Source organism: Vombatus ursinus, unplaced genomic scaffold (genome assembly GCF_900497805.2).
Source record: "Vombatus ursinus unplaced genomic scaffold, bare-nosed wombat genome assembly UNPS02014778.1, whole genome shotgun sequence".
NCBI classification, from domain to species: domain Eukaryota; kingdom Metazoa; phylum Chordata; class Mammalia; order Diprotodontia; family Vombatidae; genus Vombatus; species Vombatus ursinus.
Genome location: NW_020954556.1, coordinates 43064932 through 43080372, shown reverse-complemented (window position 1 = coordinate 43080372; position 15441 = coordinate 43064932). Strand labels below are relative to the sequence as shown.

At 36.9% G+C, this 15441-nt stretch overlaps 1 protein-coding gene across 21 annotated transcripts in view; it reads right to left on the bottom strand.

The window, feature by feature from the left end:
• NRXN1 (neurexin 1) overlaps positions 1-15441 on the bottom strand; it is a 1385770-nt gene that overhangs the window by 390890 nt on the left and 979439 nt on the right. For all 21 annotated transcript variants that reach the window (XM_027865387.1, XM_027865388.1, XM_027865392.1 and 18 more), the window contains one exon: positions 6714-6895. In XM_027865387.1, the coding sequence (XP_027721188.1) occupies positions 6714-6895 (182 nt within the window). The remainder of the gene's footprint in view (positions 1-6713; positions 6896-15441) is intronic.

The following is a 15441-nucleotide window of genomic DNA, read 5'->3' as shown; positions in this document are numbered from 1 at the left end:
ATCTATCTATCTATCTATCTATCTATCTATCTATCTATCTATCTATCTATTTGCTTGTTTTTGACTTTAAGGGTGTGTGTGTGTGTTTGTGTGTATGTATACACATGTGCATATTTGTATGTGTGTATGTGGGTGCATGTGCATATGTGTATATGTGTTTAATTTTTAGGCTTGTGTTGTTGTGCTTTGGTCTTCTGGCTTCAGTGATTTTTTTTTTGTAACTCTCCAAAGAGAGCTTTCCCGACCGGTGTGCTAAATGATTTCCTGACTCAGTAAGTACTGGTTCCCTAGCCTGGTTCCCTGTTTTCAAATAGTACCTCTATTACTTTTTCCATTGATCTCCTACACTATGGTTAGAACTTTGCTCTACCAATTACCTTGATTGATCACCTATTTGCATGCTTCATTCCTTCTCATTATTTCCTCTGATCTCTGAGTCAGGTGCACTTAGGAAGCGCCTTCAGATCATATTGTATAGCCTGATCCCTGCTTTGCCTCCAATCTGATCTGTTGCCTCTGTAGAGATTTCAACTTGAAATATTCCCTTCTTTAATTAACCTGGGCTGGTCCTTAAGCAGACAGCTTTACCACTTGTAGGCTTCTAGCTATGATTTTGTCCTGTGTTGCTCTCCTTCCATTATCCAATAGCTGCTCTGAAACCTTGTCAAGCGTTTTGTAAAAATCCAAGCATCCTCCGTCCACTGAGCTCTTCTTATCTGTCATGACAGTAGTATCTTCAGAGAACTCCAGGAGGTTAATTAAGCATGACCTCCCCTGCCTGGTGACATGGTGGTTCTCTTTAATCAACGCTATGCTCCTTCAGGTGTTCTCTCATCACATCCTTTAAGAAAACTTTCAAGACTTTGCGCAGATGCCAATGGCCTTTGCCTTTTGGTTGGTCTCTTCAGGATGGTATTTTCCTTTTGAGATTACATTGCAGCTACTCTATTTATATCAGGAATGGACAGAGCTGTGTGTATGTTGTCTTCTCAAAGAGGGCAAGGGCAGTTTTGCCTTTCTTTGTATCCCTAACGCTTAGCACAGTGGCTGGCATATAGTAAGCACTTAATAAATGTTTGTTGACTGACTACTATGAACCAAGCACTTTGCTAGGCACTTGAAATAAAAGAATAAAAAAGGAAACAGTTCCTGGGAGTTTGGGGATAAATGAATAAAAAATACACATGAAGTAAATACTAAGTCTTTTGGTGAGAGTGAAGGGAGAGGAGTTAGGATAGCTAACGACAGACAATTGTTAATATAGTGAAAGAAATTGTTAACAAAATGTAATATGGACTGCCACTCCCTTAAGTGATCCTTATAAAGTCAGAGTTTCAGTAATGCTCTTACATTCCTACTCTTAAGATATTTACTCTTGATTAGGTTGAGCTGAACCACACCCTAGGTCCCCTGATCCAAGGATTTTGTCCTGTATGGGAGCCTGGTTCAAGCTGGATCTCAGCTTCAAATGTCCTTGTCCCCTTCCACTGGAAATCATGTCATGAAGGGCAAAACAGACAGAATGAAGTGGCTTTATTGGCCAGGATTGCAGAAGTCACTGGGGTCTCATGACCAGGCCTTGCTATCTCTTACTACCTCCTTCCCCTCTCCTCCTAAAGGTATAAGAAATTTTTGCATGGATCTTGGAGGAGGAAAATCAATTGTGCTCTGCACTCATGGGACATCTCCTAGGGTGGCAGTTTTGCTACCCTGTTATCTCAACGAAAGATTCTTTATTCCTCAACTTATGGCTTTGATTTATTTCAGGACTGGGCACTAGCAAAGGCTTCACAGAGCAGTTAGCACTTGACATGAAGACTTAAAGGAAGCTAGGGATTCCAAGGGAGAACATTCCAGGCATGGGGCATAGGTGGTACAAAAGTTAGTCAGATATTTAATATAACCAAGGGAAAAAAATCCTTTCTGCCAAAGCAGTGAAAAGCACACAATATTAAACAATTATAGTAAGAATTTCTAAGTCCAATAAACTGATGGAAACTTGCTCTGATAATTTAAAAATCTGAAGAAAACCAACCTATCTACACAAGACAATTTTGTGGGGCTTGGATGGGAGTTTGAATTGGAATACTAACATCTGGAAGTATAGGAAAAATACTTCAACATAGATGCATGTGTTGATTTGGAAAAGTATCTCATATGGAGAGTAGTTCTGACAAGAGAAAAGTCTATGGGGGACATACTCGATTTTGCCTTGGTTAGTGAAGACCTGCACCTATATATTCATAGCTTCTCCTTTAAGACAGATGGAGATTATTATTGTGTTATACTTTAATACGAAACTTAGGAGAACCAAAATGGCATCTAGGAAGACTTAGAATGTCACCTGAGTTGATGGTAGTTATTTTGGGAGATGAAATGTTTACTATAAATACACCCAGCTTCTAGTCTCTACTAAAGCAGCTGATCAAAAGGCATCCTTCTAAATCAGCATCAGTTAAGAGCTAGATTTCAAAAATAAGGCTTACAGCCCAGCAAAGTACAAAGAAGTACATTTAGGGCAAGTACTACTACAATTCACTAATCGAATTTGCAATGCTCTTTCATGCACCCAAGATGAAAGGATTTCAAAGAACACTCAACAACCCTCACCTCAGTTCCCAGTGAAATTTCCCTCCATCAGAACCAATGCACACATTAATATTCATGATTTTAAAAGAGTCTTCATTGACAGGGGCATTCTTTAGCAAGTGAGGGTGGGTGTTAAACACTCTCCACTTAACTTGTTTAAACTGATCTTTTGGGGCCCATACCTGCAGGAATGACCATACTGAATATTTTTATATATCTACACACACCCCAGAAGAAACACTTACACAAAGAGTTCTCCAGAGTACCCATGTTAATGGCACACCAAATGCCCTTACCATAAAGCAGCCTTTAAAAAAATTCTATATGTGTTTCATCTAAAGAAGGATCAATGCACAAAAATCCAAAAATTAGCTAATTTCTTCAACATTCACTTAGAGAAAGCATCCTTTAAACATCTTCTGTAAACTCAGATCTGTGGTAGGCTGTGATGGTGATTCAAAAGTTTTAAAAAATAAAGGATCAAAGGGTTTGGAGCTGTCAGGGACCCTTAGTGATTTTCTAGTCCAGTGGTTCTCAAAGTTTAGTCTAGGAATTCCTGGGGATCTCCAAGACCTATTCAAGGGGTCTTCGAGATAAAAAATATTTTCATAATAATATAAAACTTTTTAAATTTTAATGTAGCAAATAGTGATAGATATACCCAACATAAATAAAAACTCTTTGGAGGAGTCCTTAATAATTTTTAAGAGGGTCTTTTTAAGGGATCCTAAAGCAAAACAACAACAACAACAACAAAAACAGCAATGAGAATCATTGATCTAGTCCAGGGGTGAGGAACCTGCAGCCTTGAGGCCACATGTGGCCCTCTAGGTCCTCAAGTGCTAGGCCCTTTGACTGAATCCAAACTTCTGTGAGGACCTAGAAGGCCACATGTGGTCTCGAGGCCGCAGGTTCCCCATCCCAATCTAGTCCAATCCCTATGTTGTACAGATGGCAAAACTCAACCCATAGAGGTAAAAGAGACGTAACACATATATCTAGAATTTATTAATTTAAAGCAATAGCCAGACATCCTGGAGGAATTCAGAAAACTATTATTAGGGAGCTACAATTATATTACAAAAGGGTAATATTCTTGAAGCCCTTTGAGACTGAATTGGGGGTATGGAACAGATAATAATGGCAATTACAGCAACAATAACTCACACTTTTATATCATTTTGAGTTTTTCAGAGTTTTCTTATCACAACAATCATGTAAAGTAGTTACTGGAAGTATTATTATTCCCATTTTGCAGATGAGGAATAAGAGGCTCTGAGAGTCTGTGACTTGTCTCTGATCCCATAGTAAGTCATTGTCAAAGGCAATCTCTTGCCTCCCAGCCCAGTGCTCTCTCTACTCTGTTCCTTCCAGATTTATAATCCATGATTTTAGGAATTTCCCGTAAACATTCATCTCACTTACACAAACCACATTTTCAACAGCAACAACAACAACATACATATAACTTTTCAGGAATTCATCTATTGGGGAAAAAAAGAAAAGAGAGACCGATATTTTAATTTTATAAAGGGGATATAGTAGTCAAATGACTGTCATATGGACACAATGAATAAGGGATGAGATAGGGGATGTAATTTTATTTTTTAAAGTATTGGTTCTCATATGTGGAGCCATCTCTGACTCATCCTTACTTCATTTCCTATAACTGATTGACTGTTCCTCACCACCACCACCCTATTCTTTTCCTTACTTCTTGTTCTACCAATATTATACAGTTCATCTGTTCCTTTAATATTAACGTCAAATAGCCACTGTGAATGATCATGGCCTTATTAATGCTCATATAAAAAAAAGGCCAACTTTCAAAAAGCTGCCATCTGATTCAAAATAAATTTTATTTCAAGTTGTGATACATAAAAAATGGATTACTGCTAATTAGAGGTCAAAACATGATTTTTTGGTATTCTGTAAAGCTCACTGAGATCATACTGAATAAACAAATGGGGTACAAAATTATGTCAAATAGTTAAATTGCAGATGAAAATATATGCCAAGTGAATCACAAATTTCATCCAATTGAAATGACATGGGACAATTTTGGCTAGACTTGGCAGCAGTTCATTACGTTTAATGAACATAATCGTCTTCCAGGTTGTTGTTTCATTATATCAATTTTGGATGGAAATGTAATTCTTAAATCAGCTCAGTACTTAGTTGACACTTTACTGAAAAAAAAGTTTGTGCAACTTTTTGAGTACTTGTGATGCATAGATAATGTGTTTTCATATTAAAAAGCAAAATATTTGTGCTTTATATCAGCCAATGTCACATCTTAGATATATTCTAAACCAAAGTCAAACAATAATAACAATCAATAGTTCAGTATTTTTGTTTTTCTTTTCAAATACTAGTTCATAATTTCATTACTAGTTTTCTTTACTGGTTCACAAAGATATAATGATTCAGGCCTGGTGAAACTGATACAAAGTGAGTTATTTCAGTATTGTCTGAGAATTTCCAAAGAGTTTTCCCAAGTTCATTTTTAGCACTAAGTTAGCCCCTTATATATTTATGTTTACTAAAATCCCTCCATATCCTTCCTTTGGGCACTCAACTCTTCCAATACTTCCATTGTACTTTTTGAAGTCCCCTACTCTTCCTTCAGGTCCCTAGTGCTAATCTATTTACACAGACATTGCCAGAGAATGTTAAAAGGTGGGTTTTAGTAACAGAAAAGAAACCGCAGATTTGATAGTCATTTTATTTCCTGTATTGAAAAATAAGGGAAAAAATCCCTGGCCCCTGGAAAATAGCAAAATGGCCACTTGTTCCTTAGACTTGAGAATTCTTTCCAATCCTGATCAAACATAGACTTGAACTTCTTCCCAGTCTCATGAGGAATGAGAAGGACCAGATAAGATCCTTATGAGGATGAGAAGATCCTAAGTCCATGTTTGAGCATGATAGAAAGAAAATGCCTCTCTTGTAGGATAAACCCTTTGGACCTCAAACAACAGTAGCTTAGACAATTCGATAACATAACCCCTTATGATTTAAAAGTAACCACTGCAGAACCTTTTCTCAGAGTAAAAGTGTAATTGGTTATAGATCAATAAGTAATTTCTTTCAAGAGAAAAAAAAAAACTCTTGGTATCTATGTGTGTATGCACGCATTTTTAAAGTAACAAGGCTCTTAAATCAATACGGAGCAAATATATTTAGAAATTTGAGATTACCCTAAACAGTAAGATTTCTTGCTGTACTAGTTAAGCTTATCTCAACTGCTCATTTATTTATGATGCCATAAAAATCCAGATGCTTTTGATTGCTACTTATTTGCTATAAGGCAATTGAAATTACTTTTCAAGACTTCCTATTGTGACAAGTGCATTTTCAACAGAAAATTTATGACTATACAATAATGGTGGTATCCTTTTTTTTTAAAGATTAATAACAAATTCAGTTTTCAGGATAACTCTAACCCTCTAGAGACCTTACTGGAAATTTCAGAAGTCTGACGTAAAATTGAGATAAGTAAACTTCCTTGGAGAATTGAAGCCCGATAAATGACTGCACTGATATGCCTTGGTTACAGTGTTGGAATATCAGTACAAGGTTGCACATCCACATGAGGGGTGTGATGTTGGAAGGCTTTTCCATGGTGACAATATAGCTATAGAACCATTCCCCTTGTCTTATAAATTCTGTCTTCCTTTATTACCACTCATGTCACTAAATCCTCTGTAAGGCTTCAATTATTTGCCCTTAGTTTTTTTCCATATCATATTACTCTAGGCTCTTCTGCTTTCCCCTGGGAAAGAGATCCCAGTGATGCAATAAGAGAACTCAAACTGGCTTCAGTTTGTAGGCTACCCATCCTAATTCCTGCCAAATTAGTAGGCACATTTTATTTTATTTCATTTTTTTAAAGCTAGCTCCAAAATATCTGCTATAGACTCCAGAATTCCCTTTTAAAAAGCTTTTCTAAAAAACATAATAATGTAAATAAAAGACAAAATATCATACACACACACACACAATCATTTAGAACATCAAAAGTTGTAGTCGGTCTGAAAAACCTCCACTGGACAGCAGTAAGAACAATTAGGAAAGAATACTTTCAGAAAAGTAAAAATCCATTTTGGGTTGAGAATACTTACAATATGTAGCTCTAAGTAGTCACCGAGCCCTGAAGAACTGTCCACTCGTACCAATACAGCTTCTTTCTGAACCGTGCTAAACCCTATGGCCAGTCTGTCTGCACGTGTACTGGGCCGGTCATTAGGAGGCCATTTGTATGTGATTTGTCCACCACCTTTGCTAAAGATATATGTTGTTCCAGCTGAAAACAAAAGCAAAATAAACAAAATGATAAAGTCAATTCGTCCTTTTGCATCAAGGCTATACAACTTTGTCATTACTCTTGGCTTTACTCTAATAAGCTCAGGAAAGAGGAAAAAAAAGATACAGATGCTTTAAATGAAATAGCATGGTAACTCAATTTTAAAATACATTCACTGAATCTACTAGCAGGTGTTTCAGAAAAATGTTGGATCCCCTACTGCCTATTCCACTGAGTGAGGCATAAAGATGCAATGGGACATAGTAGGAAAAACCATATTTGAGGATTCAGTAGAACTGGGCTCTAATTCTCACAATATTATAGCCATGTGACTCCTGGGCAAATCTTTTGATGTTGCAGCTGACATCTGTTTCCTCATCTGTAAAATGAGTGTATTACCTATCTTGTCAACCTCCTAAGGTTGCTATGGGGATCAATAATATTAAGTAATAATAATATTGCAAATATTATAAATAATTATAAATATTGCAAATAATTTTTCTATGAGAGGCAACATGGATGTAAGAAAAAAAAGAGTCAAGTGAATTGAGATAATGGAGTAAAAAGGCTAGAACTTGGGGGACTTCTACAGTACTGAGATAGAACAGTTTAAGATAGCCATCTGTGAGATTTAGGTATATAATAGGAATAAAAGATTTGTAACTTTTCTGGTCCAGGACAAGGAAGATTAATCACTCTGGCTGCTGTGTTCTTGACAATGGTGGACTAGCCTAGCGGCCTTGGGTTGTCACAGAATGTTTCTAGGCCTCAATTTTCTCATCTATAAAATGAGGAAGTTGGACTAGATCAGCTTGATCAATCAACAAGCGTCTATTAAGCACTTATTGTGTGCCAGACACTGTGAAAGAGCTGGGAATACAAAGGAAAAAGTAAAAAACAGCACCTGCCATCCAAAAGCTTACATCAGAATGGATGCTAGCATTTAGTTTGGGTTTTAGCCATTCTCTCTCTCTTTGTCTCTCTCTGTCCATACATATATGTGTGTGTGCATGTGTGCATGTGTATATGTGTGTGCATTGTGTGTGAATATGTGTAAAACCTTCCCACCAACTCTGTGAAGTAGATGCTATTATTATCCTTATTTTATCAATGAAGAAGATGAGGCTGTGACTTGTTCACAGTCATACAGCTACAAAGAGCTAGCTTACTAGCACATAGATATTAAATGCATAAGGTATTATCTGAACTCAGGTCTTTCTCATTCCAAGTCCAGCACTCCATTCACTATCACTATGCCAGATCAAGATATCAAGATGCCAAGATCTTCATGGCTCCTTTCAGCCCTAAGAAAGGCTACAATTCTAACTTTGATGCAAAAACAACTTTTCTTAGGCTATATCAAGGATCACGTCAATGGATCTATGACCTGAATGCTTCCAGTGCATCCCATCCGTACTTGTCCTTCCTGTGCATCCAATATAGTGGGATCCTTTCTTTTATTTCCCAGGTATTGTATGGCTACTCTGAAATCAGAGAATCTGGGTTCAAATTTCAGCCCTGATGGTTATTACTAGTGTGTCCTGGGCTAATCACTTAACTTTCTTCAGCCTCAGTTTCCTCATCTGTAAAGCATTGAACTAAATGGTCCCTGAGTTCCATTCCAGTTCTAAATCTTTCATTCTAATGGCACATTCAGCTGTCCAACTGTTATTCCTGTCTCTTGCCACATGCTGGCCCATCTTTCTTTTTTCTTCTCTTTTTGTTTTTCCTTCCAGATTATTGTTTAGTACTTTAAATCAAAGAATTCAGCAGTGAGTACAAGGTCACGCTTTGGAGATTCAGATTTGGGCATTTATAGAGACCTCTCTCTGAAGGTAAATATCATAATGCAAGTTTCATTACCAAGGATTTGGTTTTTAGCTCATCTTCCAACTTTTTTTTCCAGAGTATTAAGACCTAGAAACCACCAAGGCCATTGTCTAAACTGTCATGCTTACCATTGCTTTCAGGCTCTATACGCATCATCAGGAGAGAATGAATGTAGTTGCTTTCACAAAGGCTTTTACACAATGTGACAAATCTCACTTTGAGGTGGGGGGGTTCTTTTTGTGAGAAGTCACTGAAGAGCAGTCATCTTTTTTTCTTTCTTGTTCATGGCTGTGCTTTGTTTTGTAGTGATCAGCTCAATTCCATTGTGGGCAGTGGAATTAGATTGTCAAGGCCTTGACATCCTGCCTATCCCCTTTATAAGCTTCATATCATTCTTTTAAAAGTAGTTTAGATCTAACACTCACAAATTCCCTGTGCTCTTAACAGTCTTCTACTAACTTCTACTAACTCAGGGGCTTAGAAAAGCCTAATACTAAGCTTTAAAGTAACGTTAATGTCTTTATAATTAAGTAGAGTTGGTCAGACAAAGGTATTTAATGACAATTTTTTCAAATGGCTTGCCAGTGAAAACATTCAGTTCAATAACCACGTATTAAGCCTCTGCTGCCTTATGGAACAACACTGTGCCATGCATTGGAGGAGAGACAGAGTTTCCATACTAGGCTTGTCTATGCCATCGTGGCATCTACCAGTCAAGTACCAGCATGTAATTCTTACACAGAGAAGTGTTATGCAAAATAGGGCACATGATAAATGCATTGAGGAGTATGGTGCTTTGGCTGACTAGAGGGGCAGCCTCAGAGTCAGAAGAACCTGGTTTCAAATTCTGCCTTTCACACACACACACACACACACACGCTAGTTGTGTGAATACAAAACCAGTCACTTTTCCTCTCAGGTCCCAAGACAACTTTACAAGAAATTTTAAAATCCCAGGTCTGGACCATGCATTCCCTCCTTGTTAATCCAAATAAGATGTTCAGAGAGGTAGAAAGTACTATGCAACATCCTAAGGTGAAAGGATAATTAGAACCAAGGAAGGCTTCATAGAGGTCTTAGCATTTGGAATGAGCTTTAAAGGTTGGATAGGAATTCAATAGGCAAAGAAAGGCATCCTACAAATGGTAAACAAAGGCAAAAAGGCAGGAAAGTGAAGTGTACTAGGGTCAAAGGGTAGTTTACTTTGGCATCGACCATAGGTAAAGAAGAAAAATATGAGAAAAATTGGGGGGGCACCATGGGACCATGAATGCTCTACAATGTTTGCCAAGGTGTTTGCTGGTGCCTTAGAAGATGTCCTTGCTAAAAGTCCAAATTAAAGACGACAATAACAACAACAACTACAGCAAAAACAATCACAACGACATAGGTGGTGAGTCTTAGAGCTGGAAGGGAACGCAGAGGTCATTCTAGTACAACATTCTCATTTTAAAGATAAGGACATCAAGGCCCAAAGAAGTCCTGACTTGCCCAAGGTCACATAAATGAAGTGGTGCAAGGATTTGCACTCATGCCTTCTGAAGCCAGATCCCATGTTTTTTACTATGTCACATTATCATATTGATTGCTACTAGATCACTACAAACTAGATCACACAGGAACACAAAGGAGTCATCAAAATCAAAGTGAATATCAAATACTTATTTCCCAGAGTGTAGCATGTAGCTGGGTAAGCAAGCCATCAAAAGAGAACATCCACATGAGCACTCTGGAATGTTGTAGTACAGGTAATGAACGGGACTTAGAATTGAGTCGGAACAGTGGAGCACCCTAAAATGTATTTGGAAAATTGTCCAGTGATTTCAATGACCTCAAACTCTTTAGCACTCCCAAGCCCATCTCTTTAGCAGAGGTGTCAAACTCTCCACAAGGCTCCACAAAACTCCAAAGTGTGGCCAAACTAAATTAAAATGTAATTGAGAAATGTTTAACAAAATAAATTAAGGTACACCATGGATAGTGTTAATTTGTGATTTTTTTAGGTCAATACACAGGACAGGGATCTGTTTCTATTTGAATTTGATACCACTGCTTTACACAGCAACGTTTTCCCCCGATGCTATTTATCTATAAATCAGAAACCAGTGCAAACCCAGAATAATTAAAATTGCAAATAGAGTGACAAATAAAAGATGGGCAGCCTGAATTTCACTTTGATATTACCAATCAACCAATCAACAAGCATTTATTAAGCACCTAGTATATGCTAAGCACTGTTCTATATATTGGAGATATAAAAATAAAAATCAATGTAGAAAAAGAACAGGAAGAGGTCCTCCAATATGTTTGGCAGATCCTGTTTGAAAGATTTATGTGAAAACACAGGCAAGAATTTCACAAGATGAGAAGACATGGGATCTTTGCGATCTTGGTTGGTAAAGGGAATATTCACACCTGGGAAATCAGGGAGCCATACAAAGATTCAAAATAAGCCTTCCAATATTGACTTGATCTTAAAAAAATCTTTTTGAATAAAGACAATTCATTATCTATGTGATAATATGCAGAAAACTTTAGGATAGGTGTTAATTTACTGTGTAAAAAAGCAAAAATATCCAGTCAGTAAATAAGCATTTATTAAGTGCTTACTCTGTGCCAAACACTGTGCTAACTGCTGGGGATATAAAAAAAAATGCAAAAGACAGTTCTTGCTCTGAAGGATCTTAAAGTCTAATGGATGAGACAACATGCAAACGACTATGTACAAGCAAGATACAGACATGATTAATTGTAGATAATCAGCAGAGAGAAGGCACTACATTGAGGGGGGTTAGTAAAGACTTCTTGAAGAAGGTAGGATTTTAGCTGTGACTTGAAAGAAGTCCAGAGACAGAGATGAGGAGGGAGAAAGTTCCAGGTATGGGGAAGAGTGAAAATGTCCAGTCCAGAAAAGGAATGTCTCCTATGAGGAAAGCCTATAGGATAAGATAGTCTCCTATCAAGAAAGCCACAATAATAGGAATGCAGAATCCAGCATAAGGTACAAGAAAGCTGGAAAGGTGGACATAGGGGCAGGTTATAAAGAATTTTGAATGCCAAGTAGAAGATTTTATACTTGGTCCTGAAGGATAAAGTAAACCACTGTAGTCTATTCAGGAGGAGAATGAAATGGTTAGACCAGAGATCCAAGGAGATCACTTTGATGTTTGAATTGAGGATAGACTGTAGTGGGGAAAGACTTGAGTCAGGGAGACCAGTCAGCAGGCTATTGCAATTGTTCAGATGTGAGATGATAAGGACCTATACCTGGGTGGTGGCAGTGCCAGAAAAGAATATGGGCCATATGTGAAAGACATTATGAAGGTAGGAACAGCAGGACTTGGAAACTGATTGGTTATAGAGGGTTAAGAGAGAGTGAGAAGTGGAGAAAGATATTAAGATTGTAAAACTGTGTGTCTGGGAGGATGTTGGTAACCTTGATAGTAAGAGGGAAGCCAGGAAGAGGGGACAATTTGAGGCAAAAGAGTATGAGTTCCACTTTAGACATGTTGAATTTAAGATGTCTAATGGGCATTCAAATCCAGATGTCCTAGGTGGCACATGTGGTGCAGTGAATAGAGTTTTGGACTTTGGGTTAGGAAGGTCTGGTTTTAAATTCTGCACTAGACACTTACTAGCTGTGCAACCTTGGGCAAGTCACTCAACTTCCATTGGCTTAAGTTTCCTCATGTATAAAATCAGGCTAATAATACCACCTAACTCCCAAAGCTGTTGTGAGACTAAAATAATATAATATTTGTAATGCATTTTGAAAGCCTTAAAACTTTATATAAATGTTAGTTATTGTTGTTGTTATAATTTCCAATAGGCAGTTATAGATATTAGACTGGAGGGCAGCAGAAAGGATAGGGTTGGATAAATCAATTTGAGAACCATCCAGATAGAGATGATAGTTGAGTCCATGTGAGCTAATTAGATTACCAAATGAAATAGGAAAGAGAGAGAAGAGAAGAAGCCCCTAAAATTTAAGTACCTATAGATAAATTCAATGAATTTTCACAATTTAGTGGAAACCAAATGCCTCGTTGTTTTTTAAAAGCCTTTTATACATTTCAGTTTTCATTAATCAGTTCAGTACTCCATTCATCACTGTGGCACATTACTCCCTACATAAAGCTCATTGTGTACATCCACTATTAAGGTGACAATATTTGTGATATTAAATTACACCAAATGGAAGCTTTTATGAAACAGGGAATACTAATCACATTAAAGTATGCCATCACAAAAGGTCAAAAGTTGGGATATTTACAGCAGCATTTTTTATAGGTTGTCTTTTGGCCTTTTAAAATAGAGAAGCATTATATAGGCACAAAATGGACAGAATGGTTGAGTTATTAACTGATGCAAGTTTCTTTCTATTGTAAAAAGACAATCAATGTGCAAAAATACCACATCAGAATTACAGCTTCTAGATTATCAACAATGCTAGGATGAATGTTGAGGAAAGCGTCATCTTTATTATTTATGCATGTTTCTATATGGCAAATGCTAAAGTATCAGTAGGATGACTTCTAATGGATTTATTAAAATTAACCGTGGCATCCATCTCAGCATGGATTGTATGGATGACTAATATTTAAAGTGATTTTCTCCACTCTCTACACTTAAGTTGTACATCAAGGCCATATTACTCAACCTAAATTCATTAACAACCTGGTACCATTAGATGCTGATTTCACAGTATAAACATATTTGACAACATGATAAATATTAAAAAAAATATGAGGACTTATTTCTGTGGTATTATTAAATACCTTCAATATGCCAAGGAATTATTTAGACTCATTGACAGAAGAAACAGTTTCTTTTTTCCCCGTGTTTAAAAATCTCCCTTTTCCCAAACATACTTCAGTCACACATTTTGCTCTCCCGAGGTTAAGATTTAATGGTTAACCTACAAGCTTTCATACAAATTTTGGCTGTTCTAGATTACTGCTGCATAAAATGTGAATGATTAATTTCCCCATAGATTAGCTTCCAATTTGTGATATGTGCTAAGAATGGGAACGTTTTTGAAAGCTTATAATTCTTTAAATGCTACCAAGTAACCAACATGAAACATTTCAACACATCATGATTCTATTAACTGTAACAAGCCAGCAACATCTCTGTCAGGGAAAGTTTGCTAGGAAGTCAGATGGAAATTAAAAGTAAAACAACTATAAATAAAAGGAGCTTTTATACATCCTACAACCTTGTCAAGATCTACTTTGTTAAACCTAAATTTCCTGATGAGTTTCTCTAGTCATTGAAGGTATGCTATGGGGAAAAAGTCACAAGAAACAAAAGCTATAACCATTAGACTATTAAATGCAAAAGGAGTCTCAGGTGAGTGAACACCAGCTTAGCCAATCAGCCCCAAATGCTGAAGCCTATGAAATCTTACCAATGTCCCCAATACCTTGCAACACTAATAGTCCATTACTGCCCACCATTTGTCTTTCCGAATGATTATACTATAATGTGAACTACTTGAATTCAAGATCATAAGCGACGAATGAGTTTATGAAATAGGGCAGCATGAGGACACAATTCCCAAAAGCTCATTTGGTGGAATTGCAAAAGCAGTGGAGGTAAGGACAGGAAGAGATTCATAAGGTTTGGATCATTTAAGTGGGATAGCAATGAAATATCATAAAACATATAAAGACCCACATTCACACACACACACACACACACACACACACACACACAATTCCAATTCCTAAAAGGAATAACACCACCATAAAAAGGATTAAAGGAATAAGAAATCTCACATAGGGTACACTAGGGTCTACTCATGCTTCTAGAAGGGAAAAAAAATCAAAACCAAAAAAAAATGCTACAAAAGGAGAAAAGAGGTAATAAAAATGGAAGAGGCAGTGACAAACAAGAGTCAGATGCATTACTACTAACCAGAAAGGTTGGGGAGAATGAAAGGCTTTTACACACAAATCATGGTGAAAGAAAGTTAGTAAGTCCATTAATAAATGAACAGGAGAAGGAAATACAGCACTGTCATTGAAGGGACTCTAATATTGAACTGTTTGTTTGAAGCAGAAAAGTGAAGGAGATCTTAGATAATGAAGAAATACTGAAAACCTCATTTAAATAGCTCAGGATAAATTCAAATGAGAAAGCAGTAGAAATGTCACACATATACAATAAAGTACAATTAGAAGCCTTAGACTCTTAAAGGAGTCATTAAAAGTTAAAAAAAAAGAAGGGATAGTTATCTAAGAAATGGAGAACTATAGGAAAAACAGGGCCAGTACAGGCACCCTTGTGAGGCTAGACAACCTTCCCACAGCACCTGTCTTATCTGCTATCTATGTTCCTTTGCTTCTATGTATATAGGGATTTAGAATGTCTCTATCAAGACTATCCTTATATGAAAGGTTCAGAAAAATTCGTGAACATTGAGGCAAAATATGAAAGGAAATGTATGTTGGAAAACATGGATAGGTGAAAGAGAAATGTGGTATTTTTGTGGAAATGTAGTACAGCTGTGTCTAGTTAAGGCAGAGGGATGTAGCCCAGAGGTATAAAACATGGCGACCACTCACAATACTCCAGAGAATGGTCTGAATCAGTTAAAATATTGGGACATATTTAATAAAGTAAATAAAAATTTTATTAACTATAGATGATATTAACATGTGGTTTTCTAAGTCAATAGGTAGCCCCCAGGGATCCTTATGTACAGTTAGTGG